The 23,239-nt window shown below is 34.9% G+C and overlaps 2 protein-coding genes across 4 annotated transcripts; one reads left to right on the top strand and one right to left on the bottom strand.

The window, feature by feature from the left end:
- The first annotated feature begins 492 nt into the window (after positions 1-492).
- On the top strand, positions 493-8,690 carry LOC141724472 (uncharacterized). 3 transcript variants are annotated; one of them, XM_074526629.1, is made up of 11 exons: positions 495-748; positions 1,408-1,495; positions 3,316-3,609; positions 3,834-3,992; positions 5,630-5,770; positions 5,870-5,926; positions 6,099-6,237; positions 6,684-6,788; positions 6,924-7,114; positions 7,493-7,534; positions 7,614-8,690. In XM_074526629.1, the coding sequence occupies exons 1-11, from the start codon at positions 609-611 to the stop codon at positions 7,770-7,772; spliced, it is 1,515 nt and encodes a 504-aa protein (XP_074382730.1). In that variant the 5' UTR covers positions 495-608; the 3' UTR covers positions 7,773-8,690. The 3 variants fall into 3 exon arrangements, with proteins under 3 accessions (XP_074382731.1, XP_074382732.1, XP_074382730.1); XM_074526630.1 differs by lacking the exon at positions 5,630-5,770 and having other exon boundaries at positions 493-748; XM_074526631.1 differs by lacking the exons at positions 5,630-5,770; positions 5,870-5,926 and having other exon boundaries at positions 493-748.
- A 67-nt stretch (positions 8,691-8,757) lies between these two features.
- LOC141724471 (putative apyrase 7) lies at positions 8,758-17,007 on the bottom strand. The gene is made up of 3 exons (XM_074526628.1): positions 16,772-17,007; positions 10,671-12,828; positions 8,758-9,725 (listed from the first exon to the last, which is right to left on the bottom strand). Exons 2-3 carry the CDS (start codon positions 12,673-12,675, stop codon positions 9,433-9,435), a joined length of 2,298 nt encoding a protein of 765 aa, XP_074382729.1. The 5' UTR covers positions 12,676-12,828; positions 16,772-17,007; the 3' UTR covers positions 8,758-9,432.
- Positions 17,008-23,239: the final 6,232 nt, after the last annotated feature.

Below are 23,239 nucleotides of genomic sequence, written 5' to 3'. Positions count from 1 at the left end.
ATTAAATTGATCAAATTTTGATTGATAATTAATACAAATTTTATATATTATTTTTATAAATTGAGAAATATACTTTAAAAAGGATTAGATATATTTTTTAATATTATAAAATTTAAAATTTATTTAATTATATATTAAGTATAAGTTGAGATCAAAGTTTAAATAATTTGATATAGAGTAGCCAAAAGAAATATAATATGAGATGTAGGCATGGTTATATATTTCGGAAATTGAAAGTATTTGGTTGAGATACCGATTTACGATTTATCGGGTATTTTTAAAAATCGAATATTTATCAGGAATTTATCGAAAATTGGTCAAATCACATAAATATTTTTGACCAATTTTTTAAACAATTATCGATAATTTATAAAAATGTGCAGATTTCTATAAATATTGATGGAGGGGAGCATAATTGTAAAAATTAGGACGTGGTCATTTTGTTTAATCTGAGCCGTTGTTTGAAGAAATGCTACGCGTCAGTATCCCATTAAACAAACATCATCATTCATTTTCCCTTCAAAAATCAAAACAACGCTACTAGTTTACACAGTTGACACTATACATACGTTACATACAAACCCTGCGTGTATCTATAATTCTCACAGATGAATTCACACAACAACATGAAACATTTTGCAGCTGCTGCTTTTCTGATACTTGCAATGTTACGCGGCGTCCTACATTCTTCACAGGCTATTAAACATGAAACTTTCGACGTTCGCCATCATCTATCTACTGTCACTAGGTCCTCTCTCTCTCTCTCGGGTTTTGCAATTTAGATTTTTGTGCTAGTTCTATTCATACTTGAGCCTCTGTTATTTTCCCTGTCATTTGGCCATAATAGATGTTTTATAGGTGATCGTTGTATTAATCATTCCTATTACTCTGTGATTTGTAATGTTATGATGGATAATTGTAGCTGCCTTTATATAATTTATAGGATAAAATGGTTTATAGCTGAATATGATAAGGAGACATATATATTTAAGAGAAACAACCTTAAATTAGAATAAGAATACCTATTGTAATTCTATCCCATTATTTTTTTATGCCGTTTTTAGGAGGCAAAAGTATTTAATTCCAAGGCTCGACTACTGGCTTGCATAATCAACAGATTCGGACATGAGTTGCTTAACTTTTTCTGTTTTATTTAACCTATGACTGAGGAAAGATATATATGGTAAACTTATGCTCTAAGATGACGGAGTTTTCAACCAAAGCTAATTATTTGTCTGGTACTGGAAACCCGAGCAGTAATTATATTAAGATTTATGTGTAATAAAATATAAAATAAATTTATGGTGTGCGGGTTTATATGACATATGAGAGGATATATAATTTTAACTAAGAGCGCGCAACTGAGCTGGAGTAACATGTTTAATTCACATTTTATTTTCTCTGCAGATATGATGTTGTTAGAGACATTGTGGATAATTCATTTGTACCTTCTGAAATCCCAGAACAATGTACTCCGATCCATTTGAATCTCCTGGTACTTTTCAGTTACAATCTTAATTTCGATTTTGACTGCAGATGTATTACCTTAACTAATATAGGTGGTGGTACAAGTATCAATTGCAGAAAAAAGTGCAGGGCATTCTTATAATTACAAAAATAAGCATTAATGTAACTAGAATAATATTTAAGTGAAGAAGCAGGTTATTATATCAGTATAAGAAGAGTTAGATTATATCGCATGATTGTTCCCCTTGGAATGCTAGTGGGGAATATGACCGATGCTATAAATATTCCCTCCATTCCTTTGTACGTGTTAATATTCTTTTGGATATGTTATTAGGCTTGAGACAAAGTGCTTGCCAAATAATACTGTTTCTTGGTGGCTGTCTTATTTAGAAGTTTACAATTATCTTTTATACGGAACAGAACTATAAAAGAAAAAAATGTATTAGTACTTCTTTTACAAGCATTGGAATATGCATATGTAAAGATTGAAGGGAAAAAGAACTGTGGGTTCTATCAGTCATTCAGTTTTCTGGGTGAAATTAAAATAACAATAAAGAAAACTTCACAGGATCTTCTTATCAAAGAATCAGTATGATTAGAAGAAGTAAGCAGAAAACCAGCCAATCATAAAGGTTTTGCTAGAATTTCTTGCTCTCTTTTTTTATCTTATAAAAATTATTCTGATGCCCATCTTTAAGCCGAAAGACAAGTGTAATGCTAATTGGTGGCCGGTGTTTACCTAGTGTAGCAATAGTCTGCCACCAATTTTTGCTATTTTTGCAATTAGCCACCTTATTGAAAGTTAATTTTTTTTTTAGCCACTAAATTGCTACAATAGGTACAGTCCAGCCACCACTTCGCAATTTACTAAAGGTTCCCTTGTCATTGCCTCGTTAGTAGTTGTATGTTTGGTTCTTAAGTGATATGTGTCCATTAATGCCACTTCTATTTCACACGATTAAGCACTACATGATAGAACATCAGCTCCAGGGGCAAAGCAACATTATCAATTCAAAGATTTACAGCCTTCTGCATAAAAGGAAATCATAGTTATCTGTTTATTGGGCATTAGTAAATGGTGAAAACAATTTGTTTGAGAGAAGAAATGAAGCTAAGGTTTCACGAAATCCTCTATGAGTCCTTAAATAATTTTAGCTTATTTGCAGTTTTTGTTCAAAATCTTTGAATCCTTAGAGCATCTCCAACCCATTACTCTATTTTGGTGTGATTTCTACATCACAATGGTGTAAAACTTGCACTATTTTCAAACTCAACTCCAACCATTGACACTAATTTTACACCAAAAGGAATCTTTCTTGTAGAGCATAGTCTATTTTATTGCTAGAACGTACAAAAGTAAGAACGTTAGGGAGATAGAAGAGGAACAAATTTGTTCTGGATAAGGAGTACAAGGGCGAGTTGGAATGCACAAAAAACTTTAAAAGTTACAGCAAATTTGGTGTGTTTCTTAGTATGAGGCCAAAGTGGTGTAACTTTTAGAGGTGGGTTGGAGAGAAATTCTACACCAAAATTGCGTAGAAGCACAAATGCAAAGTTTAGTTGGAGATGGTCTGGCTCTGGCTCCAGTTCCACATTTCTAGATTGTCAATTGTAAATATAACTTTGAAACTTCTGTGATCTGGTTTTCTTTACCATATCAATTCTCATACCAAACACACTTTACCGAAGAATTTTCCAGTTTTTAATATGTATAAATTTTACACATATGCTACTAGGTCAGTATTATCTATCTTTTGTTTTCTTGTTTAAGTTTTCCATTTTGCTAATGCTAATACATGTAAATGATTTTATAAAAGTTCTTATTTAAGTAAGCGTTCTGGTTTACAGGCAAGGCATGGAACTCGTGCTCCTACTAAGAAAAAGATGAAAGCATTAGAAGCTTTATCTGTTAACATGGAAACACTTGTCCAAGCTGCAAAAGAAAACAAATTGTCTTTGCAGAAAATCCCTTCCTGGATATGGGGGTGGAGATCTCCTTGGAAGGGGAAGCTGAAAGGTGGAGAATTGATTAGTGAAGGAGAAAAAGAATTGTATAATCTTGGGATCAGAATAAGAGAACGGTTTCCAGCACTTTTTAATGAAGAATACCATCCAGATGCATATAAAATAAAGGCAACTCAGGTTGGGGAATTGTATATGTATCTGTTTATTAATGTGTGAAAGACTATTATATTTGGTGTGGGTAATTGTATTTGTACTATTATGCGTGAAAGACTATAATATTTAGTAATATATTTCGCACTTGAAGAACTTGCCGAAATTGAGCTGTTTCGTCAAATTTTATATTTATTTTATTGTTACTAAACCTTGGAATTTTAAATTTTTTGTTCTTAACTATGTGATAGATTCCTCGAGTGTCAGCTAGTGCTGTGGCATTTGGCTTGGGGCTTTTCGGTGATAGTGGAGGTCTTGGATCAGGACATCATCGAGCTTTTGCGGTCAGCAGTGAAAGTCGTGCAAGTGATACAATGTTGAGATTTCATGATTGTTGTCAAAACTACAAGGTATATTTCAGTACCGTATTATTATATATTGATTTTCCTTCTTACACAGATGCATACTGTGCAGTTATAGTTTGTCCTTGAAACTGCACAATAGAGTATGTTGGGTTCTTGTGATCAAAGTTAAAGGTAATGCTTGTTTAATCTAAGTGAATTGACTTTCTGGTATATGCTTGGTAATTTAAATTCCAGATATCAGCCCACAAATGTCAAAGTAATATTGGAGAAATGGACCAAAATGTCACCATTTCAATAAAAAATGCCCAAAGTGTCACTTTCGAAAATTATGGCCCAAAATATCACTTCAAGACGGGCTATCGCGTAGCGTTTAGAAAACGGGGCAAAATGCTACGCGATGTAGCGTTTAGCCCCTTTTTTAATTATATGTAACACGCTAGCTATGTAGCATTAATGTAGTTGATTGTTTTTTTTTGTTTTTTTAGCTTTTTATTGTGTATTGTTTTGGGGCCTGAAACACTAATTAATGTTATGTTTTTAACAATCATTTTTAGATTAATATTTTTAAATTTAATGGCGTACCCAAATCTAACAATTTTTAATTTTTAGGGTTCAATAATCCCCTTTTGGGTTTTAGAAATATTAAAAAATTGAATAAAAAACACATCTAAATTAAATTTTTTTAACATTTTAGGGTTCACCGATCCCCTTTTGAGTTTTAAATATATTAATAAAACGTACACCGATTTAGGGTTTAGGCCCTAAACCCTAGAGCCTAAACCCTAATTTAATCTAGGGTTTAGGGGCCTAACGGCCCTAAACCCTAGAAACCGGAACTCTAGTTTAAATCTTGGAGCCTAATTTAATATCTTTTAATATTTTAGGATTCAAAAATTCCCCATTTGAATTTTATAATATTAAAAATTGAATAAAAGACACCCTAATTTAAGAAAAAATTATTTTTAATGTTGCAAAATGCTAATTAAAGTAACGTTCAGCATGAGAAAAAGAAATATTAAAAAAATAAATATTAAAAATGGAGGTTCATCTAGCGTTAGGGTGGAAAAATAAAATAAAAAATAGGAAAAGTCATAACGCTAGACGATCCAGCGTTAACGTAAAACGCTGAATGAAGTGCTGTGATGAAGTGACATTTTAGACCATTTTTCACCTCAAAGTGACATTTAGGGCGACCTTGTATACCCACTAGACTACACAAAAGGTAATTTTTGCAGAACATATTTCTGGTATCCTGTTTGTTCTTTTTCTAGCTCATGTCTCATTTGAGTTGTGTCTATGTTAGACCCTATATCATAAAGTTTTGTAGCCTATACGCGTCTATATATATGTGTGTGTATATGCAAATCATGTTACCTGTTTTATTTGAAGAAAGAAGGTTATGAAGGGAATGCTATGCCAGAGCATCACTTGTCCAATTTCGTAATCTTGCAACTGATTAAGCATCATTCAGCTTCCAGGCTTAAACTCTTTTTTTTGTTACACGGAAACTGAACACTCAGGACTTGAATCTTTATGGAATTTCTAACAAATCAATTCATTAAATATTGGACATTTTATAAGTGCAGACTCAAGAAAATCCTCATGTGTGTGTCAGCGTGTGTGTTTATGGTTTAATAATGTCCAGTCATGATTGTTTGAGAACTTTCTAATGGCAAGTCCAGGCATTTAGGACAAGTCAGGAACCAGCTGTTGATAAGCTTAAATGGCCTATTCTTGATGTAATCACTAATGCTTTATTTGAGCGTACTGGGCTAAAATTTACAAGAGAGGATACATCTTTGCTCTGGTTTTTATGCAAACAGGTTACAACTATCGATTTATGTACTCCATGTTATACATTTGATCACTTATTAAGGCAACTGTAATGTATTTGCCATTAAATATTGGTTCTGTTCTTGAAGGAAGCATCTCTGTTAAACATATCTGATCAAGCTTGTGCTATGTTCAGCCCTTCTGAGGTATTAAATTATAAGTTCAATACTTATGGCTCTTGTTGTAGATTTTTATTCAAAGTATTATATATTGGCCATGCTTGCTTTTTCAACATACGGTGGCAAAGACCGTGGTACTTTTATGTGACATATGTTGTCTTTTTTGGCGTGCTCAATTTGATTATATGTTATTTATTAGGTTTCTTTGTTGGAGTGGACAGACGATCTGGAGTTGTTTATGTTGAAGGGTTATGGTAATGCGTTGAATTACCGAATGGGAGTGCCTTTACTTGAAGATGTCATCGAGTCCATGGAGCAGGCTATAAAGGCCAAAGATGGTAATTGTATATACCCCCGCTCCAGTTCATTCTTTTGACCGGATTGTTCCCTATATCATCGATTTGAAGCATTGTTATGTACCTTTCATGAAAAACTTCTAGTAGCGTAGATATAATTAGTACAAATAAGTTACTAGGAAGATAAGCAGAGTAAAGATGGATAAGTTATGAAGTAGTTATAAACAATTTTTGTGGGGAAGTGGGAATGAAATAAATGAGATTCAAAGTAAACTGATCTGATCTTAGACAGCCTTCTTATCCTTTTGACACAGTCACTTTTCTCTTTCTCACTGCACAGTAATTATACTGGAGGTGATTGTAGTAAATTGTGATTGTATTAGCATTTTAATCTGTCAGAAATTGCTCTTTTTTGTGTTTTTAACAACCTGGTCTTCTGTTCACGAGAAACTCATTTTTAGTTCTAATACTTTCCTTTCCACATATAGAACAACGTGTTCCTGGAAGTTATGAAAAAGCGAGGCTTCGGTTTTCTCATGCAGAGACTCTATTTCCCTTCTCATGTTTGATTGGACTTTTCCTAGAAGGATCTGGTCAGTGCTTTTACTTTTAGTATTTGCCTTTAATTATTGCCAGTCTTTGTTCTAGCTTTTATTAATAAAAGATTTATCTCCTAAGCACTACCAGTATTTTCTGCTATTAATAGATTTGTTCCTTGAAAATTTCAGAGTTTGAATCAATAAAAAGAGAACAACCCTTGCAACTCCCTCCAAAACCTCCTCAAACAAGAAAGTGGAAAGGCAGTATTGTGACACCATTTGGTGGGAATAACATGCTGATTTTGTACAGCTGTCCTGTTAGTAACTCCAGCAAATATTTGGTGCAAGTGCTGCACAATGAGCATCCAGTTCCTGTTCCCGTAAGATTCTGTTCACTATTTACAGTCCTTTGCCTGTAGCCTTTCTTCGTCTGACTGCTCTACACTGATGAGAGCTTTTAGTCCCTGGTTTGTGGTTCCATCCGCAGGGTTTAATATTGTTTGTATAACTGTATTTTTATTTTGAGTCTCAAAATATACATGCCTAAGATTTGATTTTACTATTATTTTTGCCAAGCATGTGTTTGTTAGTTTAGCATAATTTGCTAATGTAATTTCACTGTCTATCTCAAATTAGGAAGTCTTTTCCCCCTTTCCATGGTTTGTTTTCATGTAGCTTCACTATCATGACATTTTGCGGGTAAGCCATGTTACAGTTATGATTTTGGTACTTAGCCACTTCATTTTTTGTGTGAACAGGGTTGCAATAATTCTAATATCTGTCCATTTGAAGTCTTTAAGGTATTTCTATGTTTTATTTTTAAATGTAGTCCAGTTTCCTGTGATAATTGCTAGTTGAAAGTTTTACTGTTTTTTTCAGGAAAGAATAGCTGCTCCTCATCTAAAGCATGACTACAATAGGGTTTGCAATGCACAACTCAAACCATTAAAGCAGAAATCAAGCTTAACAACTCGGATATTTAGTTGGCTTTTTGCTAATGATAATGTTAATGCACAGTCATATGATTTTGACCTATAGTTATTAACAAAGATCTTACAGCTGTTGTAACAAAATCTTACAATTGAGTGATACTGATTATAAAATCTTAATCAATGTAACAGTGCATGTTTATGGAAAACTTACATTAGTGTTAAATTCATGTCATGTAATGATTGAATGACACTTAGTGGGCATGTGTGCGATACTGAATGTCGGGCATGGTTTTAGTGGGCTGATTTATTATGTGCCTCCCACATATAGCACCGGGCAGACCTCGTAGAATGACTGTACTAGCTCTACCAGATCTTCTGTTACATTTCTTCTGAAATAGTACCAATTAACTACTATCAGGAAAGTTGGCGCAGCAACCCAGGTGCCTGATGTGCCTGATTGTAGTGTGGCAGCTCTCGCCAGTACTTGCCATCAAGTTGGAATTTGCCCACAAAACATCGAAGCCAGAAAACTAATAATTACGGGCACTGTATTTGGACAAATGATAGCAGCTGTAACGAGAATCCTTGTAAAAGTATTATCTTCTTTCCTTTTGTGTTGGGTTCTTGCACGAATAGTGTCTCCTAAGATGTATTGATCATCTCTCTTCACTTCTGTGTTGTGATAATCTCTCTTTTATATGCCTAAATGTAAAATGTCGAATTGTGTACATATATGTTGTAACCAGTTTTTGTTTGAGCCCGGCACAAAAACTATAGGATGGCAGAGAGCAACCCCTTGGTCAGATTGAACAATTAGCATGAATCTGTTTGTTTAAAGGGGGGCAGAGAGTCTCTCAAAAGAGTGTGCTTTTGGGTGAGTTGGGGACTAGGGAGATATTCTCAGGTGCGCAGTGGGCGTGCAACAAATTGTTTACCTTCGGGGAATACCAGTTTTTTGCATAGTCTAGTTGTCTGGTTATGTTCATTTTGTATAATATTTACAATCTATGCATAAAGCATTCCCAAAACAATGCTTTGTAGTCCCCTTGATTCAATTGTACACAACACATACTTTCTTTTCTAAAGAGAGATTTTTACTGTCAACTATCATGGTAAAAAGTAAAATAAAAAATCAGGTTATTACATCAAAATTTCTCGGACAGTGACATCAACTCGGGTTTTTGGCAGAGAGCGTAAGCTTTGACCTCGTTGCAGTCGGGTTTGAACAATGTACAGCTCTGCAAAAACAGCGGTCAGAATTTTACCGTCAACGCTTATGAGAGTCTGATTGTGACAACAGCTAGTCAGCTGATATTCACTCAATAGAACTCGAATATCATCCGCACATTGGTATCCTCTCGCAAGGCTGCAAAATCGAGAATTATCCACCAAAAGATACAACGGAGGTTTAAAAAAAACACTAAAAACTGAGCTCTCCATGTAGCAACATTCAGGGGTTTAAACAGCCGTGTTAAAATTGGATACCAAACTGAAGTAAGCCGAACAAGGTCACAACCTTCCTTGGTGTCTCCACATAACAAATTTTCTCCTATGTCATTTTCACATTTTGCTCTCAACTTTTAAATAGCTTCTCATCTTTGGCCTGCCCTCTAGACCAAGGATATTGTCACAAATTAATCGGAGAAGTAAAATTCTGTGTCAAGGAAAAAGATGCACTTTAATTTCTATGTACAATGTCTTTAGTTCTGGGTTGGATTATGATCAGGCTCAACCTGAAATATAATGGACGCAATTAGAGATGTTGCTTATGCCTTTCCTATATGAGCCTCAGAAAGTGAGGAACTAAGGTCTTCCCGTGACTGTGACCTCCTACTCTGGAGACGCATCTGACTTCTGTGAGGTGACCAAAAGGAACCCATGCCACTGTCAAATTGCATCTGCCCCAAGCTACCTGAAGAATAACTATGTGCAACACTGCTCGAGGACGAGTACAAGGAAGATTCGGTGAGCTCAATACCACCAAAGTCATGTGGAGATCCAAATGGCCTATATTGGCCACTTGCAACTGGACTTAAAGGCATCTTAACTCTTCCATCCCCTAAATTTAACAAAGCCGGATATGGTCAAATTATGGAATTGTAGTATTAAACAACATGTTTCACATTAATTAATGTAGCATATAATAGAAAGAGAAAGAGTAGATGACTGAACATGGAAATTATCATAGATTTAATTATAGAAGCCGAAATGTGCAATATGAATGATTAGATAGACAAAATATGGGGAAGTCAAAATTGTACAATTTCCAACAAGTAGGAAAGAGCATCCTCTTTATTACCACATGTTCGAAATTGATCATGTGCTCTAGCAAGTGATATCAATCAATGTGATCTTTCTCATTGTACGTATTACTTATAGGCTTACATCCTGGGAAAAAATGCTTTCTACATAAGTATTTCTTTACTAGGTATGATAATCTGATATTATAAATTCTGACAAGTACTCTGAGTATTGGGAAAAGCAATTGCACCCACATTAATATATCTAGGGAAAACTGGAGTTCCTTGTAGACAAAATTCTTTAACATAAAGAGAAAGGTATTCATGAAGACCATCTATACAAAGCATCACAAAGACGAGAACCTACACAGTTGCACTTAAGAAAACATGATCTAGATCACAAGTAAAAGGTAAGCTTTCTGGCCTTCCCAGTTCCCCTCTTAGTAGATTTGGATTTCTAGCCTTTCATGTGACAGACCTCTCTTTATGGACCTTCTATTTTCTTTTTTCATTTGTTAACATTAAAAAACTTGCCTCACAAAAAACAAAAATGTTATGCGCATACTGTATGGTCTTACAGTGTCCAGATTATATGTTTTTAGCAAAACCCCTGCAATGATATCATATAAACAGACCCTATTTATCTATACCTCTGCCATACCAACTACCAGAAGAATATTTTGGCCTAAAATTGCTTAAACAAGACTTTCCATTATAAAATAATACTACTTTTTTGGAGAGGTTAAAATACTGCAGAATATTACCTGAATTCAAAGCACTCCATCGTTGGAACCGTAAAGTAGCTGGAATATTTAGTATTGAAGTGCTTGACCCACTGTTATGCCTAAATATAGGGAGATACGACCTGCGAAAAAATCTTACGGTCCAATTGCTCACACATAACCAGGCACAAACTAAGACAAAAATAGAAGCAAACAGAATTGCAAAAAATATTGTTGGATTGATCATCCTCCGTAAAACTTCATAACCCCGAAAGTTTATTCTGGTGGTAAATGCCTTTCCAGCTTCCATAAGAGCAACCCCAAGTGTCCAGGTGATACTTCCAGAACCAATGATTACATTGCTATCTGTTATATGCAAACCTTGTCTCAAAAGAAAAACAATGTAAGGCGCCCTGAAGCAATACTGTTCTATAAAGGGCTGAGGTGCAACACTGTTCTTTGCAATGTCCCAAGGTTTTTCACAGAAGTCCCGGCCTTTCTCTAACACGTCATCAAGTGCAGCATCAGCAGTCAAATTAAAAAACCGATACACAACATAAAAGCCAGAGATCCCATAAAATTGGCCATGAGGACGAGGCAGATTATCTGGAAGAGCACAAGGTTGAATCTCACAATCAATCCCTGGACTCAGGTCAGACCATTCAGACAGATTCACAGCAATTTTTCCAAGTTTACTGCACTCTTCCCATTTTGGAGCACCGACAAGTTGAACAGATACTCCAGGTTTTCCTCTCTTACCAATTTTTTCCCCTTCAATTGTGGGACTACCAACTTTCTGGAAAGCAGAGGTGCAATGAGAGCAACTGTACTTTGCTTTGTACCCAGAATGCAAGCATGGATGTTTGATAACAATATTCCCACTAGCAAGATCAGCAAAACTAACTTTTGGAATCCTCTTAAGTAGATGAACCACAGATTTTTCAAAGGCATCATTCAGGCCATAGCCTGATAATGAATAGGCATTTAGATAATGATTGACAGGTCCAATGCTAAGTTGCAAACTAGTTTCGTTATGGAAACGATCCTCGCTCTCAAATGTAACCTGCAATGAGGAACCACCCAAGTCAAGTGCACCATATGTTTCCTTTTTAGGTATAGCCCCTAACACCCCTTTATCAAAATTTAGTGCTATCCATCCATAATATGCTTCCTCCATACCACTAATAATTTTCACCCACTCTCTATGGCACAAGAAAGATGAATTCTTCATAATGGACCAAGCATTATTAAGAAGCCACTCTGAGTCGGCACTTGGCAGCCTGCGCACGCCTGCTGTGGCATAAAGGAAAAGAGAAGTAGTCTTATGTGCATGCTTAGGGATTTGTTTCTCTGCCCATTTAAGTAGCGGTTTTATAGCTCCCCTCAAGCCTGATATATTATGCACCAGTTTATCAAATCCAGGTTCAGTCTCCATGCGATTGTAAGCCCGCCCACTCTGAGAATTAGGTTTACTTGGAAGGGCTTCTGGAAGGGAACTCAACAAAATTGGAAGGCCACCAGTTTCTTTGTGATCAGTGGATGCCCTGTATAAAAAAGCCCGTGTCCCAGTGCTACCACAATCAAGTACAACATAGTACTTCGGTGATGCTTTAGACCATTTAAAATAAAAAAATTGAACCAGAAACAAAAGGAGTGCAAAGAATACTATGCATAAAAGGACCAAAATCACTCGAACCCACTTCTTTCGGGTCGAAGGGGCTCCCGGCGATGACTTCTCCTTGGAAAAACTTGCCCCGCCATTTTCTCTTTGTGAAGAAGAAAGAGGCTCAATGTTGATAAAACTTTTATCAGTTTCAGAATTAGGATTCCCATCTTCTGGATCAAGTTGGCTATATTCAGAGAAATCTTGCAGGGATGAAGAGAGTCTCAAGAACTTCTTTTTTCCATATTTAGAGAAACCAGAACCACGTGTATAACTAGCCAGCGGCGGCAATCCATGTGACAAGAATGAAGCAGTAGCAGATTTTGTCGCTGACAATCTACTTACTGCAGAAGAAACACCATCTGCAAATCTACTGAATGTCATATTTACAAAAACTTACAACCATCAGGTGAGACAGCAACTCATCCTAGGATTCATGATACCCAATATGTCAACAGATCAACTACCTCTTGCATGGCCGAGCTTGTGGTTTAACTATACAGGACTTCCAGCACTGATGAGATATTATACTTAAAGCTGCAAGAATTGTATAATAAAAACTGGTCAATTAGATATTCCCAACTATTTGAATAAAACTCTTAGCAAACTTAAGTGGTCAATAACCATGTTCTTTAAGACGCGAGACGATCCCAAAGGGAATAGACCTCTAGTACTTTTATTAGTAAGAATATTCAAATGAACAATTAGACAGATTCTAAGAGGATAACATATGATATAAATTTCTAACTATATCATGTAAAAAATAGTATATTTATAATTTATAACAGTGATTAATTTCATTGTACATCAAACTCGTAGTTTTATAAACAGCTAAAAGCATGGTTGTCATGTCGACTAGCTGAATGTCGATATTTCGGTCGCCTGGTCGACAAATCGGTCGACTAGTCGACTAATCGAGCTGTTGAATGTATATATTTTTTCTGCATAAATTTTTTTGCAAGCTGCACTACCACATCACATCATAGTTGTATCAGACAATTGTTATTGATCAATTATTACATATTTCACATGATTGCAAGTACTTTTCTTTGTTGTTATTTGTTAACTCTTCTAGCCTTTTTATCATTCTCTCCAAGTACCGGTTTCTTAATTTCTTAGAATCTGAAATAGAACATTGTGGAGGGAGTTGGAACTTGAACCTAGAACTTAAAAATCTAAAATACATAATATATATACATATGTGTGTGTGTATATAGTATTTTTAATTTATATTAATATATTTGTTTTTGTTATTATTTTTTTGTCGAGGAGGTCCGTCGACTCGACTCGACTCATCGACGTGACAACCATGGCTAAAAGGACTCATGATTTTTATAGTTATTTGTAATTTCATATTCAATTAGAATTACCAGCTTTAAGTTCATTGTTAATCATTACTTACAAATTATTAGTTAAATCATAGGTTAAAATTATGTTTATTTATTACTCCCTCCATCCCATTTTAATAGTCCACTTTGTAAATTTCACACATATTAAGAAACAGAAGATGCAATGTCCATTTTCTCGTTTTCCCACAATAATACAACTTAGTTTTTATATATTACATTAATTACACATACTCCAACAAAAAAGTAAATGTACACGTATATATATATACACACACACAAACTATGAAATAATGTGCATTTTGAATTTCTATACAGGGACATTTATGAGTAGGGTCTTTCAGTTAATATTGAAACTATAAAATTTGCATGGGTTAAAGAACATGACAAATATTTTGGAAAATTTTTATTTTGCAAAGTGGACTATTAAAATGCGATGGAGGGAGTATTTAATTATTATCTATTATTAATACTTCTTAGTGTTGACTATTAACTTGAATATTAGGTAAAAAAAATTAGATGTACCTTAAAATGGTAAAAGAACAGAAACTACAAATCCGAGTAACATAAAATTTAACAATACTCATACGTATCACAGATTTATTAAGTTAATGTTAAAAAATTCTTCCTTCATTACATTGAACATAAACCAGCGGACCAGTTTATTATAATTTGAGATATGTAAAAATTAAAATACATAAATAACAAAATATGTTACTCTGACTCGGGTACGGGGTGTCGGACACGACACATATCCGCATGTCAGACTTAACAAGTCTAAAAATGGGGGACACGGGGACGCCGTCCTATTTTTGGACACGGTACGGAGACACGTCATATTTTAATAATAAACAAGTATATTAAGCTAGACATCTTAGTATAAAGTCGCAATAGAACTTTGATTAAACTTGATTTTCTAAAGAATTTTGCGAATTTGGCATCTACCCTATTTTTATCTCGTTCTTACTTCTTTTTTTCTTCTTAAATATTAGTTTTGAATATTGAGTGTGACTAATATTTGGTCTATAAATTGGTCAAAGTGTCCCTATCTTAGTCAAAGGATCCGACACGGAATAAATGTCATGTCCGAGTGTCCCAGTGTCCCAGTGTCCGGCACGGGTAGGGCAACCTAAACAGAAGAGTCGGAGTAACATAGATAACAAAGACGTTTTCTTTTCCTGTTGAGTATCTAGGCGGGACTAAATACCAGGCTTTTCTGTTTAAGCAGTGGTCTGTGATCGATCAAGGCGCCTGTCTTATTAAACACAGACTCCAAACCACTCATAATCCAAGTAGAGTCGCAGAAGCTCATAAGTTTGCAACAGGAATGAAGTGAACAGTATATCTAGTTCAGTATCATGTCTTATGTACAAAGGGTTCATCCACACTTTTAGATATAAGTTTCAGAATCCACTTCTTCAAGGAAAAAAAGAAAAAGAAATTGTCTTCTTTAAAAAAAAATTAGTAGAGAAATCTGTAAGAATTTGAGGTTCAAGATGGCCAACAGCTCGTCACTATATTCCTAAAATTTGTAGTAATGTTCCAGTTCCTCATAGTGTCATTGGATTTGGAATGACAACTTTTAAGGCATTGTATAGGTAGAGATCGCTGCCAACCTCGCTCAAATAACAAGAATTGTCAAGCAGAAGATGAGAGGTAGTGTCAGGGAGTGTCTATTGGTCTTAGCACAGTTATGAATTATGAGTTTTATTTCAAGGCCTCTCATATAAGAGAATGTGCTAAATTAGATGAGAAAGCGTATACAAATAGTAGCGATGCAACTGTTTTTTAATGAGCTTAAATTTATAAATAAAAAGGGAACTCAACTAAGAGGACCACTAAACTCTTTCTCTCAACAATATTCTTCTGCAGTTCATTCATCTCTCTAATCTCTATCTTTCTAATGCTATTAACTCTACAATTTTTGCTTTTCTGATCTCAAAGCTCTGCAGATCCTTTGACAACATCCTTATAAGAGCTCATAACAGAATGAATGAGAATAGTAGTCTGTATCTCATATGGTGAAAATTTAAGGTAAATGATTACATTTATCTTTGTATGCAAGCATGAGGCATAATCTTGCCAAGATGCAGCCAGAAAGATATCCTCCGAATTTCCTAGAAAGTTTATCTATATGAAACCATATTACTTTTCAGAGAGTTGGATGTGTGTCAAATATATCATCCATTGCTAGAAGGTTTTGTAGTTCACTCAATATTCCATATAAAAGAAGTTGGGCACCACTGCCGCCAAACAACAAGATGTTATCGCAGAGAGAGACGGAGATGCATGCTTAAGCTAAGATATGTATGTCACTTGGCTTTCAATACATCGATTGAACATACTAGTTGGTAGTTGTAGTGAAACTTAGGGATAACTATAATGATTGATTCCCTAACAACTGGGAGGAAAGATACTTTAAAAAAGTACAATTGTATCAGCACTGAACTTGGTAAAAATTGCAAAGAGTGAAAGTCTAAAACTCAAAATCAAAAGGAGGCAAAATAGAGAGGGCAAAATTTATTGAAGACGTTTCAGAGCCCAACCCCCAATGAACATACAAGAGCTCAGTTCTACATTAAGACTTAAGAGGGCTAAAAAAAATCCATATGAATTTATATAAGTTATATATCGAGTAAATTTATACTCGGTCTTAGCTTAAAGCATACACATGGGTAGTTAGCAGCAGAAATTATCTAGAATAGTGCATTGTGTATATGATTCAATATTACATTCCTCCTATTTAGTCGACAGACAAGGCATTCCCTCTAACTTCGCCACAGGTAACCAAATAGGTAATCAAATAACGAGCTTCGACCTCTCAATCCACCTCAAAGAACCATAAAACTACTGATGTTATCCTCACCAAGCCGAAACCATAGTTGAATCTCAAAACCCTTAAATTCCAGCTCAATTCTACCTCAAAAACTTAACTAATACTATACCATAAAAATATCGTAAAATTATTAAAAAAAATCATAAATTGCAACACCATAATTCACATAACTAACTAGTAGAAGATCAGACATAAACATATGTGTCATAACTGTATAGATCCAAAATCAGACAGAAAAGTAGTATATTACATCAACAACACATGCACATATAAATACATGTATTAACATGATACTTACAGAAACGAAGAGGCGGATAGATCCAAGAAACAACAAATGGGGGCGTAGAATCACAACAAGATCACTTCAACGACTAACTGGACACGACTTGGATCCAAATTCCAAAAGGGTTTTTTTTTAATGATCTAAAAAGTAAATTAATTTTCCTGAATAATGTCAAAATTAAATTTTAAAGAATACCCATATGTATAGGGGCTAGAGGTGTTTTCCCAGTTGAACAACTCAACGGTTCTTTCTTTCTGTAAACTCTAATGCAAAAGTTACCAACCTTTTTATGTTTTTTTTTGGTAATATTTCATTCATTTTTAGAAAACGTTTTCTTTTCTCTTTTTTTTTTGCATTTACCTTTGAGTTGGTAAAGGATACAAATTATGAAAAGTTAAAGGGGTGGTTTGTTTTGTGTATGGAAATGTTATTTCCCGAGCTTGTTTTTTATTTTTCTGAATTAAAAAAATGTAAAAAGATCGAATTATCCCTGTATTGATTTTTTTCAAGGGCTGTTTATGTGATTCAAGGGGTAATATTGTCTTTCCACCATATTCTTGCTCTGAAATTAAAAAAATATTACAAAATTTTGATTTAAAAAAGTTTAAAATATTATTGATTCAGTATTTTTGTTCTCATTTGACTTAAATGCATAAACGTGACCTGACTATAGTTTAGAGGATAGAAATAAGCCAACTATTAAAGTTATCACAAACATGGTTGAACTAAAATTTTTAAAGCGACCGATAGAGTTCCGTCAACTCAGTTAAACGGTCGTTAGCTCATGAAGGGTATAAACGTAAACACAAGTTACAATGACTATTTACATAGATGTGTTATATATAGACTTTTTTTAATCGATTTTGAGCACAAAAATTAGCTGAGAGCAAATCAATTAACTGAAAAATGACATAAAGATGTTATTGTGGTAAATGAGTGTTTGAGAGAAAAGCACGGAAGGATACAAATTCGGGAAGAAGATTTGCTGGATGTGTTCAATGTAGTCGTGGGTGTGATTTTTTACTGGTGGGTTGAAGGTTGTAATGGGTGCAAGTGTGTGCAGGTGAAAATGGTGCAAGTGAAGCTTGAATGTAGAAGATGGAAACAAGGGTTTATTTTGTTAGCCTAATATTTCATTTTGTATCCTTTTTTTCATAGCCTCGTGTAAAAGACGTTTAAGGCCATTGTAGTTCTCTTATTTGATTTATAATGGACCTTGTAATGATAAATGAAGGCCATTTGTCCTCTTTCTTTTTGGAGTCATTTTCTTACTTTTCTTTAACAAGGTTGATGTTGAGCTGCATTGAGTGCTATGTGCAACACCCTGTTGTTGTTGCTGTTGATTGACCATCTGTGTAATGGTTTGTTGGTTCTGTTCTGTGGACTGATTAGGTGTGGAAGAGTTGCCTTGTTTCTACAAATAAATATAAAAATACTCGGTCCCTGGAAACCAAGGTTAGAACATCTTCAACCTTTTCAAATGTAATACATTATCTTGAGTGCACATGTCCTGGAGTTGTGTCCAAGTTGCTTGCAACTTTTGCAGACAACGGTGGATTTAGCTATAACAGGCACACCCCCAACCTCTACAATCTTCTTCTTCAAGCCATTTCTATGTGAAACAAGACTTCAATTATAGATGTGTGGAATTTAAAGTGAAAAACATACTGTAAAAAGTGAGAATTTGTACCTTTGCAACGCATGTTCTTGCATTATGACCCTGTGCTTTACAGTTGGTGCAATTCACGATAGTGCCCACCTTGCTGAGTTTGGTTGGATCTCTTGGAATGTCATTCTTTATTGATCTTTTCTTTTTAGGCCTCCCAGTTGGAGTCTTGACATTAGGAGCTCTTGGCCTTGGCTCTTTTGCCTTTTTTTAGGATTCATGCCCTACACTGGGCTCCAGAATGCAGTTATAGAGCTGCCAAAGGAAGTACAACTTTAAGTTAAATACAATCAATGTCAAAAAGTAAAGTGTAAGTTAGATACTTACCTTCGTGTACATATCCGTAGAGTAGCAGTTATGTGTATGTATATCTCATGGCTCATTCTTTAGAGCTATGCATGTAACTCCATGATAACATGGAATCCCAATGAGATCCCACTTCCTACAGATACATGTCTTTTTGGATAAATCAACCATCAATTCATGTCCACCATCTATACATGTAACCATCAGACCAAGATACAACACAATTACCAGCAAATTGAATAGCCCTATGATAGGTCACACAACACTGTAGAAGCGGGTTGAATACAATATATAATACAATCAAATCGATTTTGAACACAAGTAACAGTAAACAGATATATTTGATATAATAAACTCTGTTATAATGGAACTGTTCTCTCTCAGTGATGAACAAATATCACGAGAGCTGCTAGGTTACAATGTATGATCTTCTCGATAATGATAACACATATAGTATAGACCTATGTCTGTGTTTATATATTACACAGTTACAAGATAACTTCTAATTGATATGGAATATAATTATGTCTCCTAAAATATATCAATCAGATATCTTATACAATTCTTTAAGTCCTCTAACTCTTTTCATGCATATCTTCTTTTTGTATTAGTTTCAATCTTCTTTCCTGTAAATCGGCTTCCTTTCTTAACTGTTAATCCTCCAGTACTTAAGTTTTGATATCCATCTTCTGATAATCTAAGTCCTGATATCCTTAAGTTCTGATATTTCCTGTTTGTTAAGATCTGAAAACTAAACATGAAACATATTAGACATGACATCTCAAATATATCTAACAATCTCCCCCAACTTGTAAATTGTGCAAAATATACAAGTTAATAGATTTAATGATGTCAAAAACATTTAAGTTCAAATGCAATAAGAGTTTAATAAGACTATTAACTACAACTTACAGTCCTTTCAGCTTTACCAACTTCACTGGATCAATATGAATCCATAATGATTCTTAACAAAATCTCTTACCAACTTGTCTTCAGCTTTTCTCAGAATTTCAACTAACTGTGCTTTGAGCTGCATCAGTTCTTCATCTTTACAATCACCAATCTGATAAATGGCAGTTCTGAGAGCTTGAATTGATGTTCTTTCAAGTCCATCACCAAGTCTGATAACTCTAGGATGTGAAGAGTTTTCATTATAATATAAGCATTTTCCTTTCAGAATAACTTCCACCTTAGCAGAATTTTTCAGCAAAGGAATTTCTCTTTCATCATCTTCGGTAATCATTGGTATATACTGAGAAGTCTTTGTACCAGAGATTCTGAATAGATCTCTTATAGCCTTCAAAATGTATTCTGACCATCTTCTTGTAACATCATATTTTACTTCCAGAAGATAGTGAATATGTTGAAGTTCTCTGACAGACTTCTTTAGCACATCAGTATCAGCTAGTCTGTAAGTTAATCCATCATAGAGAAATAAATCAATTTCTCCTTTAGATTTTACTTATCATGAGCATCTATCACGATTTGAGCAGACAACACCTTGTCAAGGTGCTTTTGTTTGATTTGTTCATATGGTTTGTCTGTCAACATGAAAGGATCTCTTAGAGTAACTTCTACTCCTGTTTGTATCTTCTCTTCATCAGAACCTAATTCAGCTTTATCTCTAGGTTGCTTGGATCTCAATCCAAATGTTGCAAGTTGATTCATCAAGAGATTGGATTTTGGTTCAACTGGAGTAGCTTTCTTCCATAACAGCTTCTTCTTATCAGCAATTGTCATCTTTTCCAAATTAACTTGATCAGAATTTGCTGTTTCTTCTGTAGCTTGTTGTTCTTCATCCTGAACAACTTGAGCAGTGTCAGAGGTTGTTTTAGATTCTTCAATTATCTTTCTTTTTTTCAGAATTTGAAAAGTTTCATTTTCTATCAAATCATCATCATGCATTGTAGTTTGATAGACTGGAATGGAAGAACTTATCTTTTTCTCAATTTTTAAAGGTTCACCAACCTTTTCTTTCCCTTTTGATTTAGGATCAATCGCAGTTTGTGATCTAGTCTTGGACTTTGAAGTCTCAGAATTTGACTTTTCCCTGATCACAATGCCTTTTTCCTTAGGCCTTGGAGGTTTTTTCGCATCAGCAACTTTAGACTTAAGATTTGTCTTCTCAGCAGCAAATCTAGCTTCTTCCTCTTTGAGAGTTTCCAAATCCATTCCTAGATTTTGTTTCAGAAATAATCTTCTTGCTATCTCCTCATCAAGTGTCTGGATTTTAGGATTTTTGTAATAAATAGTAGTCTGCTTCCCCTTTAGCTTCAGAGTTTGTAAAAACTTCTGAGAGTCTTTAGATCCTGACTGAATCAGAATATCAGAACTTGACATCAGACTTTGTTTATCAGAACTTGACTTCAGTCTTTTAGCATTCACAATATCAGAACTTGACTTGTTCTGTGTTAGGATTTTCCTTGAACTTTTCCTTGACCTCTACTCTTATCAGAGTTTCCTTAGTCATCACCTTTATCATCCTTTTTTCTTCAGTATTTCAGTAGGTGAGCATTTGGACTTAACTCCCCCTTTTTGGCATCATCAGGAAGTAAGAGAGAAAGAAGAAGTTCAACTGAAGATTGGATTTCTTCCAATTGAGCTTTCTGAGAAACTTGGTTAGCCAGGACCTCATCAATTTGGGCCTGTTGCTTCCCTTGAATCTTCTCAATGGCTTCAATTTTCTCAAGAGTAGGTCTGATATATCTGTTTTTGTCAAGCTTAAGCTGTAGATCTAGCTTATCAGCATGTTCCTTTAGTGTATCAACCTTCTCAAGAGTAGAAGAATGTAGACCTTGAAGATGTTTGGTAGATGGAGCAGTGATCTTGAGTTGTGTTTTTAAATCAGCATTTGTGAGCAACTCATCAGCTTTAGCAATATGCTCTGTCAGAATGTTAGAACTTGGAATGAAATCAGTGTCATTCAACTTCTTTCTCCACTCCACACCTTTGTGAGTATCCTCCCAAGGAATAGGTGCTTCCTTTTCAACAAATTTCTTCACCAATTCTTCCTTTCCTAGTATAGGAACTGGAGTCTCAGCAGAATCACTGTCTTCAGAACTTGAGGAAGACTCATTATGTTCTGACAACACAACAGTGTGTGAAGCAACTAGAGATTCAGGAACAGCTTCATTTAAATTCTGAACATCAGAATTTATCTCCAGAGCTGGTGTGGTTGATGTAGATGGTATCTCAGCATTTAAAATTGGAAATTGAGTTGTAAATTGCTGAGCTTCTGTAGATGGAGCTTCCAGATAAAGAACATTTGGTATATTTAAAATATGAATATCTATTTCAGAATTTTCAGTGTGTTCTTTAGCATCATCTGTAGTTTTAATAGGTGAGACAGGAGGGGTTACAACTGTATCAGTAGTAGTGTCTTTGGCTTGAGCTGGAAGGGCTTCAATGATAATCGGTTCTTATGAGATCAGAGATTCCTGATCCCCTTCCTCAGCTTCTTCAGTATCTTCTGATGGAGCCTTAGCCAAATACCTCATCGCCTTCATTTTCTTCAATCTCCTTGCCAATGAAGGAGTTGCTTTAGCAGCTTCAAAACTTATAGATTTCTTCTTCAAAGTATCAGAACTTTGAGCTGCAGTTTCTTTCTGAGAAGTAACATTCTCAGCTTCAACTATCACAGGTTCTGATGCATGAACCCGTGCTTCAATTGTTACCTCAAATCAATAAAATTTATTATTGACCATAATTATAATCAAAACATTCATCAAAGGATAAAGTTAAAAATAGATGAAGTAAAGATTAACAAATTGCAATTAAACATGCACAGTCACATAATTTGAGAAACAGAGACTAAATCTTGCAATTAAAGAAAATTTCATTAATATATCAAACGAGTACATTTCATGAAATTTATCGATTACATGCAAAAATTACAAGATAGTCCTATTCTAAGATTCTTAACATCAACAGCCTTAGTCCTAGTCTAAGAAGCCTATCGACTAGTTCCTTCTGCTGCTGACAAAAAGCACTGCAAGACGGATGATTCGTTCTTGCTGACAGAGAGCCTCTCTCCTTTCTTCTTCCAATCGATCAAGATGGAGGTGGTAGTCCATCGAAAAGAACAAGAGGTCTGTGTGAACCTCTTGTGGAACAGAGTTCCAGAGCTCTTCAGGAATGGCGGTGACATGTCACTCCTGTTGCCAGTCATCACAACTCAACTCTATATTGAAAGTTTCATAGTTCATGAACAAGTTGAAACGAACCATTTTTGTTTGTGAAGAAGAAAAATGATGAGAATTAAAAGAGAGAGTGAGTTTGTGAGAAAATGGAAGATGATTTGGCTTGGACGAATAGTCGGTTTAAATAGCCAATGGAATACCAAGGGGCGCGAGGACTGTTTAACTATTCAGAATAAAAATAATGATGCCTCGTCTCCCTAGACCGATGTGTAATAATAACAGTCAGTAAAAAGTTTGTTAGGTCACACAACACTGTAGAAGGGGGTTAAATACAGCGTAGGATACAATCAAATCGATTTAGAACACAAGTAA

The sequence above is a fragment of the Apium graveolens genome, chromosome 5 (genome assembly GCF_009905375.1).
Source record: "Apium graveolens cultivar Ventura chromosome 5, ASM990537v1, whole genome shotgun sequence".
Taxonomy (NCBI): domain Eukaryota; kingdom Viridiplantae; phylum Streptophyta; class Magnoliopsida; order Apiales; family Apiaceae; genus Apium; species Apium graveolens.
Note: the sequence above shows the minus strand (reverse complement) of the source record. Positions and strands in the feature narration are given on the sequence as shown.

Excerpts from the sequence above, each read along its gene's own strand:
- LOC141724472 (XM_074526629.1), top strand. The coding sequence starts at position 609 with ATGAATTCACACAACAACATGAAACATTTTGCAGCTGCTGCTTTTCTG. Across the intron at positions 3,610-3,833 it reads ATAAAATAAAGGCAACTCAG|ATTCCTCGAGTGTCAGCTAG; the intron begins GTTGGGGAATTG and ends ACTATGTGATAG. Across the intron at positions 6,238-6,683 it reads GGCTATAAAGGCCAAAGATG|AACAACGTGTTCCTGGAAGT; the intron begins GTAATTGTATAT and ends TTCCACATATAG.
- LOC141724471 (XM_074526628.1), bottom strand. The coding sequence starts at position 12,675 with ATGACATTCAGTAGATTTGCAGATGGTGTTTCTTCTGCAGTAAGTAGA. Across the intron at positions 9,726-10,670 it reads ATGGAGTGCTTTGAATTCAG|GGGATGGAAGAGTTAAGATG; the intron begins GTAATATTCTGC and ends TGTTAAATTTAG.